The 21,930-nt window shown below is 40.6% G+C and overlaps 1 protein-coding gene across 1 annotated transcript in view; it reads left to right on the forward strand.

Annotated features, from left to right (window-relative positions):
• Nucleotides 1-7,636: 7,636 nt before the first annotated feature.
• LOC129855211 (potassium voltage-gated channel subfamily KQT member 1-like) overlaps nucleotides 7,637-21,930 on the forward strand; it is a 301,702-nt gene continuing 287,408 nt past the window's right edge. The window contains exon 1 of the mRNA XM_055922626.1: nucleotides 7,637-8,276. Within this exon, the coding sequence (XP_055778601.1) occupies nucleotides 7,771-8,276 (506 nt within the window). The 5' untranslated portion in view covers nucleotides 7,637-7,770. The remainder of the gene's footprint in view (nucleotides 8,277-21,930) is intronic.

Genomic DNA, 21,930 nt, shown 5'->3' on the forward strand with positions numbered 1-21,930 from the left:
CACCTTCTAGCAAAATCTGAAAAGCGGTTCCTTCATTTATTTCATAGGATATTTTTAGATTCACTTAAAATAAGGTCTGTGTTTCGTGTAGGTGTAACGGATGTGAAATGGCTAGCTAGTTAGCGGGTGCGCGCTAGTAGCATTTCAATCAGTTACGTCACTTGCTCTGAGACTTTAAGTAGGGTTGCCCCTTGCTTTGCAAGGGCCGTGGCTTTTGTGGAGCGATGGGTAACGACGCTTCGTGGGTGTCAGTTGTTGATGTGTGCAGAAGGTCCCTGGTTCGCGCCCGGGTCGGGGCGAGGGGACGACGTAAAGTTATACTGTTACATAGGCTTACACCACTGTGCCAATTTTATAACTGTGTAGATATCCATAGGACAAGGTAACTCTGATCAATATTGGCTAAATATAAGCGAAGATAAAAAAAATTGTAGAGTGGATTTATGAAAATATGTTGACAAACGATACCTTATCCTAGTGAGATTGACACAGGTATCAAAACGTCGAGGCGGTTTAAGCCTGCACGAAACACAGACCTTATTTGAAGTAGATCAAGACATTCTCTATGGAAGACATGAACGGTAAAATAACGAAGGAACCCCTTTTAAATTCAGCCGCAAGTTATTACAGGAATTATAACGCGTCAACTATTTTTCTCTAAAGCATATACCTTTGACTAATCCGGAAACTACCACCTCGAAAACAAAACGTTTATTCCGTTCCGTATTTTATCTAACGGGTGGCATCCATGAGTCTAAATATTCCTGTTTCATTGCACAACCTTCAATGTTGTCATAATTACGTAAAATTCTGGCAAATTAGTTTGCAGAGCCAGGCGGCCCAAACTGTTGCATATACCCTGACTCTGCGTGCAATGAACGCAAGAGAAATGACACAATTTTACCTGGTTAATATTGCCTGCTAACCTGGATTTCTTTTAGCTAAATATGCAGGTTTAAAAATCTATACTTGTGTATTGATTTTAAGAAAGGCATTGATGTTTATGGTTAAGTACACATTGGAGCAATGACAGTCATTGATTGATTGTTTTTTATAAGATAAGTTTAATGCTAGCTAGCAACTTACCTTAGTTTACTGCATTCGCTAACAGGCAGGCTCCTCGTGGAGTGCAATGTAATCAGGTGTTAGAGCATTGGACTAGTTAACTGTAAGATTGCAAGATTGGATCCCCCGAGCTGACAAGGTTAAAAATCTGTTCCTAGGCCGTCATTGAAAATAAGAATGTGTTTTTAACTGACTTGCCTAGTTAAATAAAGATTAAATAAAGGTGTCAAAAAAATATTTAAAAAAAAAATAGGCAAATCGGGCCCAAAAATACAGATTTCCGATTATTATGAAAACTTGAAATCGGTCGACCTCTAGTCTGTAGTTCCAGGGAGTAAGCTACACACTCTCAGGCCCAGGGCAGGCGGGCGTGCAGGGAGTGTAGGCCTAGAGGCCAGGAGTCAGAGGTCACCAGGTCAATGTGGGCCTACCTGGAGGTCAGGAAGGCCCCAGGGAGAAGGCCCAAGTGAACAAGTGTGTGAGTGACACTGTCCTTCAGTGGGGCAGAGTAGGCAAATTCATGTAAAATCGTGTGATATGAAAATGGACACACTAAAGGATGTGCAATGTGTAGGCCCACTGAGTAGACATTCTGAACCATGCTTGAAGTCAGTATGTCACATGACCAAGGAGCTATTGAAATGTAACATTTTGAATAATTAATGTAAAATCGTGTGAGATGAAAATGGACAAACTAAAGGGTGTGCAATATAGAAGGGTAGTCAGTGGACATTCTGAACCTTGTTTGTGGTCAGTAGGTCACATGACCAAGAAGCTATTGATATTAGAAACAATGCAAAACATGGAAAATGAATGGAAAATTGCGTGAGATGAAAATTGACAAACTAAAGTGTGTGCAACGTGTAGGGCCGCTGAGTGTACATTCTGACCCTTGTTTTAAGTCAGTAGGCCACATGACCAAAGAGCTATTAAATTAAAAAAAATGTAAAAAATTTTTTTTTAAATAGTGCGAGATGTAAATCAACAACAAAAAAAAAGTGTGCGCAATGTGGTTGCCACCGGGTTAGCTAGAACCAGTTTTGAACGTTTTAGGAATAATGGTTAAAGAGCTATTGAAATGTGAAAAATGTGATGTGTCACTATGCTGACGGTCCTTAACTGCTGTTGGTGGACGCAAGGAAAACTACAGGTGAATATCCAACCTGAAACTGGTTTTACCTCCGTACCAAACAGCACCTATCCTGTAACTGCTAATGGAGCATCCATCACATTAGCCCGTTACAATCCGCTAGCTACGCTTGGATTGGAAAATATTTGTTTTGCACACGTTTATGAACATTTGCAATCGAGTGAGTATCATGAACTTTGACTCGTTACAACAAACATTACTTGTTCCTCACCTCTCTCCGTAGGCTTCTGTTAGGAAAGCCTAAAATTGATATTGATTGTGTCAGAAAAACATATCCAATTTCATTGGGCTCCCGAGCATCGGTCTAAGGCACTGCATTTCAGTGCTGGAGACATCACTACAAACACACTGGTTCGATTCCAGGCTGTATCACAACCGGCCGTGATTGTAAATAAGAATTTGTTCTTAACGGTCTAGTAAAATAAAGGTTACATTAAAAAACGTTTTTAAATGAAGCTAACCATGTTGTCTAATTTTCTTAAGAAACAATTAGACAATCGGGAACATGTTAGCAGGTTCCTCTTCGTGACAGCATATTGCATGTAAACTCACCTTTATTCTGACGATTATTATTAGTAGACAAGGCCGTCGCGCATGTAGCCCTATTTAACGGGTTAAGCACATGAATTCCATAAATGCGACCATTTATTTGTCCTAAGGACAAAATGGGTTTGTTCATTGTGTGTGCAGCCATGTTTGACCATGTAATGTCAACCTATGGCAAGTCGAGAGGGACATTTTTTTAGCGAAACAGAACGCGCAGACAAGATTGGTATCAGTGCCCCCCATTGATATAGATAATGAACTGCAATTTGCGAACAGGTGAAAGCATTTAGCCAACAAAGGTTTATTATGAATTTCGTAAAATGTATGCCTATTTTAGAATTTCCGAATTTCTTTATCTGTTAGACTACATTTTAAGAGCTCATATAACATTTAAATGTGTTTATGTAGTTTGAGTACCAGTCTCCTCAGCTAACATTCCACTCTTGTTCATGCCACTCCTTACCAAAGATACTGGCCTTTCAGCAATCTCAATGTTCAATATGTGGTGGATTTGAATTGCTCATTGGTAGTTGGATATAACATGACTATTTTCCATGGCAACATGTCAAGCCTAGAAAATATAATTAGAATGTATAACAACGTCAAAAACAAACATTTACCAGTTAGCTAGGCAAGTTGTTGTATTTCGAGACTTAAAATCAAACCTAAGACGTTTTCTGGTTGGAATTGCAGTATGTATTTAGTTTGAGAATTTAGACATGAGTTAGCAACTTTTGACAGACTGGTTTCATCTCTGGACAAACAGAAAATGGTTGCTATAGCAACCGGATACCAACGTGTTCTGTGAAGAAAAAAAGGTGTTCCAATATTTGCATAATCGTTGTGATTGGAGGATAGGTGTGAGGTTTATCGAATAGGATTAATATTTAATCAGAATATTCATATTTGAAGTTGGCAGACTAAAGTCAGTTTCTTTGGCACATGACATGGAGTACAGGGAGTGGAAGAGCTAAAGATGGTACCCAGGCTAGTGTTTATGGACTATTTAGGCCATTCAACTGTTAAACTTGGGATATCCTAGCTCTCATGATCATTATCTAAAAAAGTACGCTAGTGTTTCTGATTGTATTCATAATCTTACTTGGTTCATCCTTGGTAGACAATACAATTTATTTGCGCCGCTGAGGTCACGTGCGTCAGGTGGATAATGTTGAGCACAAGATGAAAGGTTCCAGTGTATTTCAGCAGCATCCCTGCCGCCGTGCGCGTAATGCCACCAGCTGTTGCTTTTAGCAAGCACAACACTATCCAGTTCGTGACAGACGCACTTCAGAGACAAGCTGCGAAAGGATAGAAACAACTACCTGGGTTGTTTTTTTCTTCTAATTTCTGTATTCTAATGTTCCCTTTTTCCATTGTGTCCACTGTAATTTACGCACAAACACGTCTTACATCTGAGTACCACTTTGAAGGGAACTGAATGTCCTCAGCTGAAAGGTAAGTTCACTTTTCTTTTTCTTTTAACATTAAATTAATTTGGGCTATCTGAAATTATTACTTTTTTACAGTAAAATATGTTAAGAGTTATATCCCCATAGGACATTTGAAATAACTAATAGCTGAAATGGAAACATCCTAATATTCCATTGCAAATATTTCTGTATTTTGTGTTGTCTGGCAGATACATGTTTTTGAAAGCTCATCCAACACATCTGATCTGTTAGTTTGATGGCTCAAAACATACATTTATAGGTCGGTTGTCAGTTTCTTATACAGGTAAAGAGAAACAGATTTACAGATTTGCTCTAATCATCATTGTTACAGTGGCTCAAATAGCTTCTAATTCACTTCCAAGACCATTTTCAACAAACGTGTTTTGCATAAACCATGTTTGATCCTAAATATTTGAATATTCAAAGTAATAAGATGCTACTGTAAGGTTAAGAAGATGATAACTGAAGGTAACTCCTATGCCCAAGGACTCCAATGCCTGACAGAGTTTTTGTGTGTTTGATGGTTGTCCAGCGTAGCAGAGAAACTCAATCTATGGCCTGGTGACAGCAGCAGTGTTTGTGAGAACAGACTATCATCACATTATCTGCTGTGGAGGACAGGCACGGTGGAGGGTTGCTAGCTCCTGTTACGTTCCAGCCTCACACCACAAAGACTTGTTTCCGACCGATTTAGTGACCATGATTCGTTCACTTTTCAGACCCAGGTCAATTTCCTTAAGGAAAAGGTTTTGACACCTACTGAATAGTGGCCATGATTTTTATGGTGGATGATGCTGGTCTATAGAGAATAAGAAGGAAAGGGAGAGAGAAGGGGTAGAGGAGCTTGGACATGATGGACTATGGCCTAAATTCAGTCAATGCTATCAGGGTGGTATTTCACCTGAGGTAAAGCTCTTGTGTGACCCTCTATAAATGTGTTGTAGTCCTTGTGTGTGGTGACCTCTGGTCTCTACCATTGGCTAAGGAATCTATCATGCACACACACACACACACACACACACACACACACACACACACACACACACACACACACACACACACACACACACACACACACACACACACACACACACACACACACACACACACACACACACACACACACACACACACACACACACACACACACACACACACGTTATCTGTTACCAAGATGGTCTAATGCCTCTCAACTTTGGACCGCTTGACATCCATCATCATTACCAGTTTGAGATAAGTTACCAGTATTGTGTCTGTTGGTTGTGTTGATGTAAACAGATCACATGTGAAAGGAGATAGCTATAATGATGACGCATAGAGATGACACACTTCTCCAAATCCATAGTCACAATGGTAATCCCTGTCCGTCCTCATCCCCTTGCAACATTAATGGACCAGAATCCTCTGTGTGAGCTCTCAGGGCTCAGGCGTGGGATGTGACTTCTACTTAAGTACAGGCACAAGTCGTCAGATTCATATTTGAACTTTGGACAAGAACAGAACATTCTGAGATTCTGAGACCTGGAAGTGTTAATGTCTGATTTCCCATTGTAAACAAGTGAGTTATAGCAACGGCACATATGAAGGATGAATACAAGGTAAGATATGCCATCTCAGGCATAGTCTATCATATCCAAGCTCCTTTACCCTCTGTCTCTCCATCTCCTTCTCTAGCATCATCCACCAGAAAAGGAAAATGCAGTAATTACACTGAACAAAAATTAACGCAACATGCAACAATTTCAAAGATTTTACTGAATTACAGTTCATATAAGAAAATCTGTCAATTGAAATGAATTCATTAGGCCCTAATCTATGGATTTCACATCACTGGGAATAGAGATATGCATATGTTGGTCATAGATACCTTTAAAAGAAAGTAGTGGCGTGGATCAGAAAACCAGTCAGTATCTGTTGGAACCACCATTTACCTCAAGCAGCGTGACACATCACCTTCCCATTGAGTTGATCAGACTGTTGATTGTGTCCTGTGGAATGTTGTCCCACTCCTCTTCAATGGCTGTGCGAAGTTGCTGGATATTGGCGGGAACTGGAACATGCTGTCGATCAAGAGCATCCCAAACTTGTGTACAGATCCTTGTGACATGGGGCTGTGCATTATCATGCTGAAACATGAAGTCGATAAAATGCAATTGTGTTCGTTGTCCGTGGCTTATGCCTGCACATACCATAACCCCACCACTACCATGGGGCACTCTGTTCAAAACATTGACATCAGAAAACCGCTCGCCCACACGACGCCATACATGCTGTCTGCCATCTTCCCAGTATAGTTGAAATCGGGATTCATCCGAGAAGAGCACACTTCTCGGTTACGACGCCGAACTGCATTTAGGTCAAGACCTTAGTGAGGACGACGAGCATGCAGATGAGCTTCCATGAGACGGTTTCTGACAGTTTGTGCAGAAATTCCTGGTTGTGCAAACCCACAGTTTCATCAGCTGTACAGGTGGCTGGTCTCAGATGATCCCACAGGTGAAGAAGCCAGATGTGGAGTTCCTGGGCTGGCGTGGTTACACGTGGTCTGTGTTTTTGAGGCCGGTTGAACGTGCTGACAAATTCTCTAAAATGACATTGGAGGTGGATTATGGTAGAGAAATTAACATTCAATGCTCTAGTAACAGCTCTGGTGGACATTCCTGCAGTCAGCATGCCAATTGCACGCTCCCTCAACTTGAGACATCTGTGGCATTGTGTTGTGTGACAAAACTGCACATTTTAGAGTGGCCTTTTATTGTACCCAGCACAAGGTGCACCTGTGTAAGGACCATGTTGTTTAATCGGCTTCTTGATATGCCACACCTGTCTGGTGGCTAGATTATCTTGGCAAAGGAGAAATGCTCATTAACAGGGATGTAAACAAATTTGTGCACAACATTTGAGAGAAATAACCTTTTTGTCCCTATGCAACATTTCTGGTATCTTTTATTTCAGCTCATGGAACATGGGACCAATACTTTACATGTTGCGTTTATATTATTGTTCAGTATAGTAGGAGTAATACCTTTTCCTTAAGGAGACTGACCTGGGTCTTAAAAGTGGGGAACAGATTATGGAAACAAGTCCTTGTCGTCGGAGGCTGAAAGGCTGTTCCTGGAGAGCTACATGTTGTGGCTGTCAGCTTTTGCTTCAGTGCAGCACAAACACCCTATTTCATCTAATCAAGGTCTTAATGATTATTTCATTATTTATTATTATTATTATTATTATTTATTATTATTATTTCACTGTTTAGAGTTTAAGTGTCGGGCTTGGTCAGAACCAAAGCATGCAAAGTGCCAACCATCTCAGAGGGTTGGTGACTGGTACTGTACTGTGTTACAGGGTTCAACTGTCACTGTGATCACCCTGCCCATTAGATCTAACCTATTTGATCTCCTCTTCTCCTCTGCAGTTCTGTAGCCTAACAAAGAGCGCTTTAGCCTCTGGGGTGGACGTGCCTCGTCATTAGCTGTTTATCTCCTCCCACCTGGACCTGTCTGACCTTTAACCCAGCCCCCTGCTCCTTTGAACCGGACTGTTCTCTTTGACAGTATGAGCGAGGAGAGAGGATGTCCCTTTCAACTGCTGAACCGTGCGCACAGAGACTACGGTGGTAGTGGTGGTGGAGGATCCAAGACCTTCGGGCCAAATTGTCATGCCACCACCAGCCTTACCAACCCGGGACCGAGGCCCATGGGTAGGAGCCAAGGCATGGGCACCATGGACAGTGACAGGTCCCTGGCCCTGGATGAGGCTGCCGCTGCTACTGCTGACAGTACACGCTACTCTCCTGTTTCACTGAAACTGGAGCCCACAGCGGTGAATAATGGATCAAACACTCCCTGCAGCGCGCAGACGGACACAAAGGACCCCCCGCTGCAGATCGACGGCCGGCCCCCTGCCTACTGCCCTAACTCTCCTCTCCCTCCAGCCAGCCGGCTGCGCTCCACCATACACTCCCAGAGCCCCTACGTCACCAAGACTAGCATGCAGGGGGATGTCTACAACTTCCTAGAGAGACCCGCTGGATTGAGATGCTTCCTCTACCACTTCTCGGTGTGAGTACCTACAGTACATTTTCATCCTTTGCTGGTCACTTTAACATACATGTAGGCAGCTAAAGGGAATCAACATTGTTTCCACGTAATTTCAATGACATTACATTGAACCAACGTGGAATAGATGTTGAATTGACGTCTGTGCCCAGTGTGTAGACAGCTTCTCTAGCTCAGTGGTTTTCAACTGGTGTGCCTTGAGGAACTCTCAGGTGTGCCGTACATTTTTTGCTACTCTTGATTAAAAAAAATGTATCTCACAAATGTGACCTGTGGAATGTACATGTCATTTTGACTTGGGAGCACCAGTGCCGCTCAGATAATACATTTTACAGCGCATGGTTACATCTGTATCATTGTTTCAGGTCTGTTGTGCTCAGGCTGTTACATTTGAATCATCTGAGGGGGGCGCATCAAGAGCAAAGTAATTTGTATAATTTTACGTCACCTGTGAGAATCATTAGCATATGCAAGTCTGACTAGGCTTAGCTATACTACAGTCTCTGCCATAGATAAAAAACAGAGCATGGCCTTGTGTCCGTGGTTGCACCTTTTACAATGCAGAAAACCTCTCATCTCTAGCTCAAACTGTTCAAAACTGAAGACATATTTTAACAGAGCTAAAAGAAAATCTTTCTGGTGTGGATTGCAGGACACTCTTAAAGGGGTACACACAAATTAATCACCATGAGTAAGGAACTATGCAAACTATTAAAATAGTTCAAATAAACACTATTTCATCTATTAAAAGTTTGTCACAGAAAATAGATAATTTGCAGTATGCTTCAGATGAGATGGAGGTCATTACCACAAAATAAATTAATAAGGACATTTTAGGTGTGCCGCAGAATATTCTATATCAAGGTGTGTCATGGTTCAAAAAAGTTTGGGAACCACTGCCCTAAAAAACACAAATTCCTAAACATAACATGAAATATATCTTTATGAATAATATTAACATTTACATTTTCTGCAAAGCTTGAAAGCCACACATGTTCTATTTGAACCCCCCTCCACATTTGCATAGGGAGTGACGTGTCACATTTTCTGGCCTATCCAGACAAAGGAACAATTTCCTGTGCCTGTGACACTCACAGCTGCGCTTGCAATAGCGCATATGAAACAGTCTTGACATTAAAAAATACTTAATCATTTAATAGAATTGAAACAAGATCCATTTCTCTTGGTCACAGATGGACGAAATCACTTTGTGCTTAAAGCTGAAGTTGTAACGAGTCTGCACACATTTGAATGGGGTCTCTGAGTTGCTCAGTGGATGTTGTCGTCAGTTATATGAAATAGTGTCAATATTGTACTGTCACTAAGTATGATCATATTTGTTTTACAGTTATGACAAAGGTGAAAACTTATAGTAAGTATTTTATAATTTGATTGTTAATACATTTAGAGGCCGTTTCAGTAATTAAAATTCCTATTTCCCCACATTTGTTGAATAGTAAAAAAATGATGTATGATTTTTCATATTTTCGTAATATTTGTACTATGTACTTGAGCTTGTGTCCTCAAAAGTGAGTGCACCTTAACAATTTAGAACTATTTTTCTCAGAAAGGTGAGTTCCAGACCTTTCTAAAACTAGGCAACTTTACCAATTATTGTTGATGGCCATCTCATGAAAATATTTACATTTGGGTATGTCTATTTAGGCGGGATCCTAATTGTTGCCCTATCATTCAAGAGGTTGGACAATACCACTTCTACTGTTTATTGACTTAAACAGTGGGTGTTGAACTTTAGGTTAAAACCTCTACAGGATCGGTGTCCCCCCCGCGGGACGGTTGAGCTAACGTGCGCGCAGGTAGCCTAGTGATTAGAGCGTTGGGCCAGTAACCGGAAGGTTGCTGGATCGAATCCCCAAGCTGAATCGAATCCCCGGGCGCCGCTCCACTCCTCTCTACTCTGCTCCGCTCCATCAGGCCTTCCAGGACACACACGAGAGGAGAAAAAAGAAGGATGTGTAAAGGGCTGTGTACAGCAACCATGACAGGCTAATAGGCCTGCTCTTCATTATGATGACACAGATAGATAGGCAGGCAGAGAGGGAGAAGGGTGAGTGGTTCTGTACCTGGCTGACAGTGTTTCAAGCCCTATCCATCACTCCTCTTGTCTGGCTGGTCAAGACCAGAGTCAGGGACAGGCACTACGTAGTGAGAAGGAGAAGAAACAGACTGAACCCATGCCACGTTATCAGCTCAGAAATGACATCCGCCTCTGGGCCACACACGGACATGGACTCACATGCACGCACATAGTGACAGGTACAAAGACATGTCTCTGTATCGCTCTCACACACACAAACACACAGATAAATATAGTCTAGTACGGAAGAAATCCCTTGGGCTACCCACAGCGTACTCGGACAGGGTCCATAAATCCCCTGGGCTCCCGAGTGGCGCAGCAGTCTAAGGCACTGCATCTCAGTGCAAGAGGCGTCACTACAGTCCCTGGTTTGAATCCAGGCTGAATCACATCCCACCATGATTAGGAGTCCCATAGGGTGGAGCACAATTGTCCCAGCGTCGTTCGGGTTTGGCCGGGGTAGGCCGTCATTGTAAATAAGAATTTGCTCTTAACTGACTTGCCTAGTTAAATAAAAAAAAGAAAAGAATAAAGAGTCTTATGCAGTGCTGTCAGCAGGTGCTACAGGCTCACCAGAGAACAGACACCCTGGATCTCTGACGAACATGTCTTGTGCACGAACATGTCTTGTACCCAGTAGATTAGAGTTTTTTATATAACATTATCTGGGGATAAGGCATGTGTTACCTCAGCCTCACTCAGTTCCTCAGACAACAGGCTCCTTTGATCCGTGGCTTGCCAAGCCTCACACTTTCCTCAATGGCAGTGGACTGACGTAGCCCCCAATGGGGAAATGCAATCAGTGGTAGAAAAAGTACCCAATTGTCATACTTGAGTAAAAGTAAAGATACCTTAATAGAAAATGACTCAAGTAAAAGTAAATATACTTAGGCATCAAAAGTAAATGTAATTGCAAAAATATACTTAAGAATCAGAAGTAAAAGTATAAATAATTTCAAATTGCTTCTATTAAGCAAACCTGACAGTACAATTGAGTATTTAAATTTTAATTTACAGATAGCCAGGGGCACACTACAACACGCAAACATCCTTTACAAATGAAACGTTTGTGTTTAATGAGTCCGCCAGATCAGAGGCAGGGGATGCCCAGGGATGTTCTCTTGATAACTGTGAACTGGGCCATTTTCCTGTCCTGCTAAGCATTCAAAATGTAACGAGTACTTTTGGGTGTCAAGGAAAATGAATGGAGTAAAAAGTACATTATTCTCTATAGGAATGTGGTGAAGTAAAGGTAAAGTAGTCAAAAATATAAATAGTAAAGTAAAGTACAGCTACTTCATCAAACGACTTAAGTAGTATTTTTTAAATATTTTTAATTAAGTACTTTACACCACTGAATGCAGTTTAGCAGCTTTACTGATTTTATATTCTGTTAATATTCCACCATACACAGCTGATACAACCATACACAGCTGATACAACCACACACAGCTGATACAACCACACACAGCTAATTATTGTTTTCTACCTATGAGGTTGGCTGGCTGTGAACCGTGATGCTGCTTATCTCTGATGATCTTTCTATCTATTCATCTTCAGCTACATAACTAAGCGAGGAGGATTCTTCTGTTGCTGTGGACGCTGAGGTATCCTGCCTAAACCCATGGTGGATGGGTGAGGGCCTGTCAGAGCAGGCTGCTGGTCAGATGTTATGATCACAATAGGCATACACTATTTCATAGTCAGCTTGCAGGTTTGAACCTGAGTAATGTTAGGCAAAACACACACAGGCACTCTGTAGAACATTGTTTCAGTTGAGTAATATGGTATTTCTATAAACTAGGGTAGCATTGAGGATTTCCTACACTGGGCAACTTGTTACAGCTGTTGATAAGTAATTGATAGTAATCTGCAAAAAAATGTAATGTCATTACATTTAGGTATAAGAGGGGACCATAGCTACTATATATTCAGTAAAATTCATGAGTTGATTTAAAACCTGGATGGTCTCAGACCAGCCACCCGGACAGCTGATGAAACTGTAGGTTTGCACAACCAAAGAATTTCTGAAAGCGGCTCATCTGCGTGTTCGTCGTCTGCGTGTTCGTTGTCCTCGCCAGGGTCTTGACCTGACTGCAGTTCGGTGTCGTAACCAAAGACCTTGAAGCTCTCAACCCATTCTACTACAGCCCCATTGATGTGAATGAGGGCGTGCTCAGCCCTGCACTTCCTGTAGTTGTCACTGGTCTAGAGAGGAGTAGGCAGGAGGCAGTCGCAGGTTTAGAACTACTGAATTTATTTAAGCACCATAGATTAAAACGTAACAAACCCCAAACGCTGTGGTGATCAAAAAGTATATCTCCATAAACAAAAAGGCCACTAGCCTGAGGAGAGATACATGAAATGAGGGTGAGATACAGTAATTGACGGGAGCTGTAGTCACCTCATTGACTCTCCTCAGGACTTTGAGCGGCCCCACAAACTGCGGGCTCAGCTTCCAGCAGGGCAGGCGGAGGGGCAGGTCCTTCATAGAAAGCCAGACCCTGTCAACGGGGTGAAAGACCGGGGCCACACTGCTGTGACGATCGGATGTTGCGTTGGAGGCGGGTATGCGCGGTGTTCCATACCTCCTCGGCGCGCCGAAACCAATCGTCCACTGCAGGAGCTTCGATCTGACTCCGGTGCCAGGGTGCCACACTGAAAGGGAGGTTAGTGGAGGAGTGATGGAGGGAGTTTTGTGCATATTCTGCCCAAGGCAGAAATGCAGCCCACTCCCCCGGCCGGTCCTGACAGTAACTACGAAGGTACCTACCCATTTCCTGATTTACCCTTTCCACCTGCCCATTTGATTGGGGACGGTATCCAGAGGTGGGGCTGACTGTGATCCCCAGTCGTTCCATGAAGGCCTTCCAGACACGGGTGAACTGAGGACCACGGTCAGACACAATGTCCTCCGGGATCCCGTAGTGCCAGTGAAGACACTTGCCAGCTGACCTAGCATTATCTTATTGTATCTCAGTATCCTTTCAGTTACATAAGCTGATTAATAATTTGACACTTTGATTAAGAAATCCTCATTTGGAAAAAGCTGTAATTTATTAGGGAGATAGCCGTTGATGGATGTCCCTAATAATCTATTGCTCAGATGCAATAGGCTACATTTATTACTAGGGCTGTGACGGTCTTGGAATTTGAGGTTGTACATGGTCACCGACATAACCGTTCAATAAAGGGGAGGTCACAATTCTGTTTGTACACTTGTTTACATGGATATTTGAAACAAGCCATTATACTTCATTATTATCATGGCATTTCATTATTATTATTATTCAGGTTATTACTTATAAATATTTATCAACAAATGAAGAAATGCCAGGTTGGAGAGGATCTCCCATATTCGTATTGACACATTAACGGAGTCAAAATAAATATATATTTCTACCTTGTCTTTGTCTGTTGGCTTTTCTGCATAATAAAAAAAAAATACAGATCCTATTTCAAAGCACAAAACCATTCGAATGAAGTCTGATGGGTTTTCACCCATTTTTCCTGAAATATTTGCAAATCTTCACAAACCCTGCTGCGGTCATTCAATGGCAGTGGCATTGGCATTATGTTCTTCAAAGAGAGGACTCCGCAATGAGAGAAGTAATGTAGCCTAAGCTACTGAAAATAGTCATTTTACAAGATTAAATCATGACCGGAACATTTGATTCTTATTAAAGACAGGCTACTTTAGGAAACTTTCTGAATTACTTTTCGATTTTTAAACAACTAATTGTTCAATTAGTTATTTTTTTAGCTCAATGCGCACATTGCACAGTTTCTCTAGAGATAAATCAGACCCAGCCTGATGCTTTGCCCAGGTATCTCTACCTGAAAATACATGATCTAAATGATTGATATTTGGTGTTCAGCAGTCATAAAAGTATGCCTTATTTACTTTGAAGAACTACAAAATAGTGATTTTGTCAGAAAGCATAGGCAGCAGCCCTATAGAGATGAGATGATGACTTGGAATGAAATAATAAAGTCATCAAATAAAAATGTAATATAGGCTACACAACAACTGCAATATTTTATTAAAGTAAAGTAATGTGAATAAATTATGGTTAATAAGTGATAAGCAGTAATGGGCAGTCACTACCATCACGGGACCTTTATCAATTGTTTTATTCTGTGTTGCATAGTGCATTTAATGTTTTTTTTAAATGATTAATTATCAGAAAACCGTGATTATTTTTCAACAAACCGACCTCAAAAAGCAATAATTGCCTAGCACTACTTTTTCTACATATGGTTGTGTTGCAGCCTGCATTTAAAGTGGATTCCATTTCGATGTTTCTATCCCTGGCCTACACACAATACCCCATAATGTCAAAGCGGAATGATCTTTTTTGAAATGTTTACAAATTAATAAAAAATGAAAAGCTGAAATGTCTTGAGTCAATAAGTAATGAACCCCTTTGTTATGGCAAGCCCAGTAGTAAAAATGAGCTTAACAATTCACATAATAAGTTGCATGGACTCACTCTGTGTGCAATAATATTTTAACATGTTTTTTTCTGACTACCTCATCTCCGTACCCCACACATACAATTATCTGTAAGGTCCCTTAGTCAAGCAGTGAATTTCAAACAGAGATTCAACCACAAAGGCCAGTGATGTTTTCCAAAGCCTTGCAAAGAAAGGCACCTATTGGTAGATGGGTAAAAAAATAAATAAGTAGACACCGAATATCCCTTAGAACATGGTGAAGTTATTCATTCAAGTTTGGATGGTTTTTCAATACACTCAGTCACTCCAAAAATACAGGCGTCCTTCTTAACTTAGTTGCCAGAGAGGAAGGAAACCGCTCAGAGGGCAATGGTGATTTTAAAACAGAAAATTGAGGATGGATCAACAACATTGTAGTTACTCCACAATACTAACCGAATTGACAGAGTGAAAAGAAAGAAGCCTGTCCAGAATAAAAACATTACAAAACAGGCATCCTATTTGCAACAATTAACATTTTGTCCTGAATACAAAGTGTTATATTTGGGGCAAATCCAATACAACACATTACTGAGTACAACTCTCCATATTTTCAAGCATAGTGGTGGCTGCATCATGTTATGGGTATTTGTCTCGCCCTGACCTTAGAGAGCCTTTTTATGTTTCTATTTGGTTTGGTCAGGGTGTGATTTGGGGTGGGCATTCTATGCTATGTTTCTTTATTTCTATGTTTTGGCCAGGTATGGTTCTCAATCAGGGACAGCTGTCTATTGTTGTCTCTGATTTGGATTCATACTTAGGTAGCCCTTTTTCCTTCCTTTCAGTGTGGGTAGTTAACTTTGTTTGTGGCACTATAGCCCTGTAAGCTTCACGGTTGTTTCTTTCATTTGTTGTTTTGTTGGCGACATTTTAAATAAAAAGGTAAAATGTACGCTCACCACGCTGCACCTTGGTCCACTTCTTTCAACGGCCGTGACAGTATGCTTGTAATTGTTAAGGACTGGAGAGTTTTTCAGGATATAAAATAAACGGAATGGAGTTAAGCACAGGCAAAATCCTAGAGGAAAACCTGGTTCAGTCTGCTTTCCACCCGACACTGGGAGATTAATTCATCTTTTAGCAGGACAATAACCTAAAACACAAGGCCAAATCTACACTGGCGTGACTTACCAAGAAGACAGTGAATGTTCATGAGTGGCCGAGTTACAGATTTGAAAATCTATGGCAAGACCTGAAAATGGTTGTCTAGCAATGATTAACAACAATTTGACAGAGCTCGAAGAATTTTGAAAAGATTACTGGGCAAATGTTGCACAATCCAGCTGTGGAAAGCTCTTTAATATGGCTGGGGGGCAGTATTGAGTAGCTTGGATGAATAAGGTGCCCAGAGTAAACTGCCTGCTACTCAGGCCCAGAAGCTAAGATATGCATATTATTAGTAGATTCGGATAGAAAACACTCTGAAGTTTCTAAAACTGTTTGAATGATGTCTGTGAGTATAACAGAACTCATATGGCAGGCAAAAACCTGAGAAAAAATCCAACCAGGAAGTGGGAAATCTGAGGTTTGTAGTTTTTCAACTCTTTACCTATCCAAGATACAGTGTAAATTTGGTCCGAATGCACTTCCTAAGGCTTCCACTAGATGTCAACAGTCTTTAGAACCTTGTTTGAGGCTTCTACTGTGAAGGGGGAGAAAATGAGAGCTGTTTCAACCAGAGGTCTGGCAGAGTGCCATGAGCTCAGTCTCGCGCACACCCGTGAGAGTTAGCTGCGTTGCATTTCTAAAGACAAAGGAATTTTCCGGTTGAAACATTATTGAAAATTTATGTTAAAAACATCCTAAAGATTGATTCCATACATCATTTGACATGTTTCTACGAACTGTAACGGAACATTTAGACTTTTCGTCTGGACCTAGTGCTCGCGCCTCATGAATATGGAATTGTGACCTAAACGCGCAAAACAAGGAGGTATTTGGACATAAATGATGGACTTTATCGAACAAAACAAACATTTATTGTGGAACTGGGATTCCTGGGAGTGCATTCTGATGAAGATCATCAAAGGTAAGTGAATATTTATAATGCTATTTCCGACTTCTGTTGACTCCATAACATGGCTGGTACCTGTATGGCTTGTTTTTGTGTCTGAGCGCTGTACTCAGATTATTGCATGTGCGTGTGCTTTTTCCGTAAAGTTTTTTGAAATCTGACACAGCAGTTGCGTTAAGGAGAAGTGGATCTATAATTCCATGTATAACACTTGTATTTTCATCAACATTTATGATGAGTATTTCTGTAAATTGATGTGACTCTCTGCAAAATCACTGAATGTTTTGGAAGCAAAACATTACTGACCATAACGCGCCAATGTAAACTGAGATTTTTGGATATAAATATGAACTTTATCGAACAAAACATACATGTATTGTGTAAAATGAAGTCCTATGAGTGTCATCTGATGAAGATCATCAAAGGTTAGTGATTCATTTTATCTCTATTTCTGCTTTTTGTGACTCCTCTCTTTGGCTGGAAAAATGGCTGTGTTTTTCTGTGATTAGTTGCTGACCTAACATAATCGTTTGGTGTGCTTTCGTCGTAAAGCCTTTTTGAAATCGAACACTGTGGTGCGATTAACAACAAGTTTATGTTTTTAAATGGTGTAAAATACTTGTATGTTTGAGGAATTTTAATTATGAGATTTCTGTTGTTTGAATTTGGTGCCCTGCACTTCCATTGGCTGTTGTCATATCGATCCCGTTAGCGGGATTTCAGCCGTAAGAAGTTTAAAGACTTACCCAGAAAGAATCACAGTTGTAATTATGTATGTAATAGCTGCCAAAAGTGCTTCTACAAAGTATTGACTTAGGCTTGTGAATACTTACACAAATTATATATTTCTGTATTTCATTTTAAATAAATGTGCAAAAATTTCTTAATAACAAGTTTTCACTTTGTCATTATGCGGTATAATGTGTAGATGGGTGAGACAATTAAAAAAAAAATCTGTTTTTAATTGAGGCTGTAACACAACAAAATGTGGAAAAAGTCAAGGGGACACACGCACACCCCTATAAAAGCACCCGTCAATCAAAGCCACCAGTGTATGTCAGACACAAGAGCAATATTTATCCTTTCCATAAAACATATTAAAAAACCTAGCCCTACCTGAGGATTTTTGGAAGTATTCTATAAGATAATGAATTGACAAGGAAAGTATGAAGGGGACAGCTATGCTATAGTATGAAGATAGCCTAGGCTACTATTGTACTGTGCGGGGATAGGAGCGTGGCAATTTTTTTTGCCTCGCCTAGGGGGGCATATCAGCCAGAACCGGGCCTGATCAGCGTTTGATTAGTCTATAAATTAAAAAAGATTCTGTATTAAATTATACCATGCCAGTTTGGAGAAGACTGACGCATTGTCTATTGGACACAACATTATCGCATTATAGGCCTCAGAGCCAGATCAACCTTGTCGACTGCTGTTGAATAATTCATATATAATTAGACACATTCAACCTTTTTTTAAAGACAAATTTATTTATTTACTCGCAAGCAATGAAAACATGCATTGTATAAAATAATGTCCACGCATCAATTTTTTTTTTACTGAAGTGCCATGGCCTGTAGCGCTTTACATCCCCGTGCAACTAGCAGATCAGCTGGTCGAACATCAAAGGACAGTTGGAAAGATGAGATGTTTTAAGGGAAACGTCACCCCTCCTCTATTTAACTATATATGTCCATATATGTCCATGTCATAAAAATGTTGAATTTCCTCACTTCACGCAAATACTCACCTAGTGTTCAACCTTCCCAAGTTCTCCCATGTCACCGCGCACCTCCGCCTACTCCACTAGCTTCCAGTCAAAGCTCGCATTCACTACAAGACCATGGTACTTGCCTACGGAGCAGCAAGAGGAACTTCCAGGCTATGCTCAAACCCTACTCCTGTACCCGAGCACTCCGTTCTGCCACCTCTGGTCCCTTGGTCCTCCCACCCCTACAGGAGTGCAGCTCCCACTCAGCCCAGTTCAAACTCTTCTCTGTCCTGGCACCCGATTGGTGGAACCAGCTTCACTCAGAAGCTAGGACAGTAGAATCCCTTGCCCATTGTCCGAAAACATCTGAAACCCTAACTTTTCAAAGAGTATCTTAAATAATCCCACAGCTTTTGTGAACTAACACTCAACTTTTTGACCCCCTTACTAGTTCTGACTTTGCTGATAGCTACTTTTTTGAGGTAAAATGTACTTTACATTTTTATTTTTGTAACCTTTATTTAACTAGGCAAGTCAGTTATGAACAAATTCTTATTTTACAATGACGACCTACTCTGGCCAAACCCTAACCCGGACGACGCTGGGCCAATTGTGCGTCGCCCTATGGGGCTCCCAATCACAGCCGGTTGTCAAACCAGGGTCTGTAGTGACGCCTCTAGCACTAAGATGCAGTGCCTTAGACATGAAAACGTATAATTGTTTGTGTGTTATTAGTTTAAGATGACTGTGTTTTTCTATTGTTTTGACTTAGATGAAGATAAGATCCCATTTTATGACCAGTTTATGCAGAAATCCAGGTAATTCCAAAGGGTTCACATACTTTTTCTTGCCACTGTAATCATTAGTAAACACGCTACTAGGTAAAGTTTATCTTCAGGAAAATAAAGTTAATAAAACTTTAAATGTAATCCTAAAATGAATGTTTATTTTATTTTCATGACGATCTTCATCCATAACCATCAGTAACATGGTTATTCAAATACGTCACAGCCCTATTTATTAGGTATACCACCATACACACAGCACAGGCATCTCAACCCCACAGGAATACTCCTCTTCTGTGAAACACACATACACAGAAAGAAATGTTTTTGTCATGGTTCATATTGAAGGGGGGGATTAGGACTCCACTGCACCCTCTCTGTAGTGGGTCTGAGGGATATGCAGTTATTGTAATAACGCTGGATCAACCACCAGCTGTTTTGTTTTAATCAGATCCCAGGGGTTTTGTCCTTCCAATCAGGTTCTCTAATGGTTGTGACCTGGTTTGTCCCAACGCTAAAACCTCCTGGGGCGTCAGGATACACACAGAGAGGCTTTAGGTCCTTTAGGATATTACTGTAGGAGGAATACACAGTACCTCCGTCTAGCTGCTATTGATTTATTGATTGATTTAATTTATTAGATCATTAAAAGTAGTAGGCTGCTCCAGTCGGAGACAACATTACATACATAAAAAGATTATTGAAGATAAAAACACAATACAGTCCGGAAGCTTATTTCCATTGTGGTCCCCATTTTTGGCAGTGAGATGGCAGGTGGGCAAGACTGACACTTCACATGCATTCAATGCAATTAAATGAAACAGTAAAATTCCATTGTATAACAATCACAAAGTGCTACAGTATGTAGAATCCGCAGTAGGGGAAACAGCGCCACTGTCTACCCCACGGTCATTGGTATTGTTTTGTTGACAACGCAGAGGTGAGGAGCATCGCGCCACCCAGTAAAGAAAGAAATGAAGTACATATTCTGCTGTTCTGTCACTGCTGCAATGACGCCCGCATGGGAAAGAAACACTGTTTTTGTTGTTTGCATAGCTTCTTTGTTGTTGTAATGTGGCAGTTTCACCAGTAAGGATTCCAGCTTAAAAATTATATAAATGATAAACAAATAATAATACATAGTGTTTTTATGGTGCTTTTCTGGAACCCAAATATGCTTTATTCAGAGTTTGAGAATTAAAACAGGACAGTTTGTCTTATGTAATTGTGATTGTTTTGGGGGTTTGGCATGGGACCTTGGTCAGGAGGATTTGTTTTCTGTTTTTGCTTTTTTAAGTCTTATGGTCTTCTGTATTTGTAGACATGAGTGATTTTAGAGTGTATGAACTCTGGATACACATCGGGTTTGAAGTCTGGTTTTACTCTGTGTAGTACTTCAGTATCGTACTCTGCATTTATGCTGTTACCAGATGTCACTCAGAGGTTTGGAAGTAGCTACAAATTTGGGTCCAGTGGATAAGTGTTATTGATATTGCTGAGGTCAGGAGTCGGTCGTTTTCTCTTCCACGTCCCATCAATTTATCACTTTACTACAGTAGCTAGTAGCTACCTTCATTTTGTTCTTCCAAGAGCTTTGACTGGCCTATCAGACACATTTCTTTATTCATTTGTGTTGTTTTGTATTGATACTCTTGCAGGTATTACTACACACCAGGAAATGTCAGCAGTCTACAGTACAAATCATTTTTGGGAAATTAGAGTCAGAAACAACATCGAAAGGATACGCTGTGTTTCGTACTGCTGCGTCACATCATTTTCTCAGGGGAATTGTGTTTTTGCAGAAAATGTACACTTGCGTAAAACCTGATTAACAATGACATATGACATCATATTTGTATTTTTATAAATCCAGTTAAGATGATCCTGTGCTATGACAAGAGAAAGGGATTATTTGTAATTTCAGTTTTTCACTTCCTCCCCAGATGTTAGGAAATACACAAATTACACCAAGAGATGAAACCACAACAATGACTTTGTTCACAATATTCCTGTACTAGGGCAAGGGTATTGAAGGACAGGGATTTTCAGATTACAGAAATGCTTTATTCTCTTTTCATGATTCCTCCATAAGTGTGTTTATTAATCCCAACATCAGTAAATGTATAAAACCATACATGTTTGATGAAAATTCATCATAGCCTAAATACTGGAATGCTACTTCCATGTTCTGTTCAGTTCATAGGATTTACAATGGCTACAACTCAGCACTTGGAGAATTTAGCATTGCCTTTAGCAGTATTCTAGTCCCCCCTTTCTCTCTGATCGAGAGCTAAGCAAAAACAGGTTTTTATACAGTTTTGCAAATGTATTAAAAATAAAAAACTGAAATATTACATTTACATAAGTAGTCAGACCCTTTACTCAGTAATAGTTGAAGTATCTTTGGCAGCGATTACAGCCTTGAGTCTTTTTGGGTATGACGCTACAAGCTTGGCACACCTGTATTTGTGGATTTTCTCCCATTCTTCTCTACAGATCCTCTCAAGCTCTGTCAGGTTGGATGGGGAGCGTCGCTGCACAGCTTTTTTTCA

Source organism: Salvelinus fontinalis, chromosome 5, assembly GCF_029448725.1.
Source record: "Salvelinus fontinalis isolate EN_2023a chromosome 5, ASM2944872v1, whole genome shotgun sequence".
Lineage (NCBI taxonomy): Eukaryota > Metazoa > Chordata > Actinopteri > Salmoniformes > Salmonidae > Salvelinus > Salvelinus fontinalis.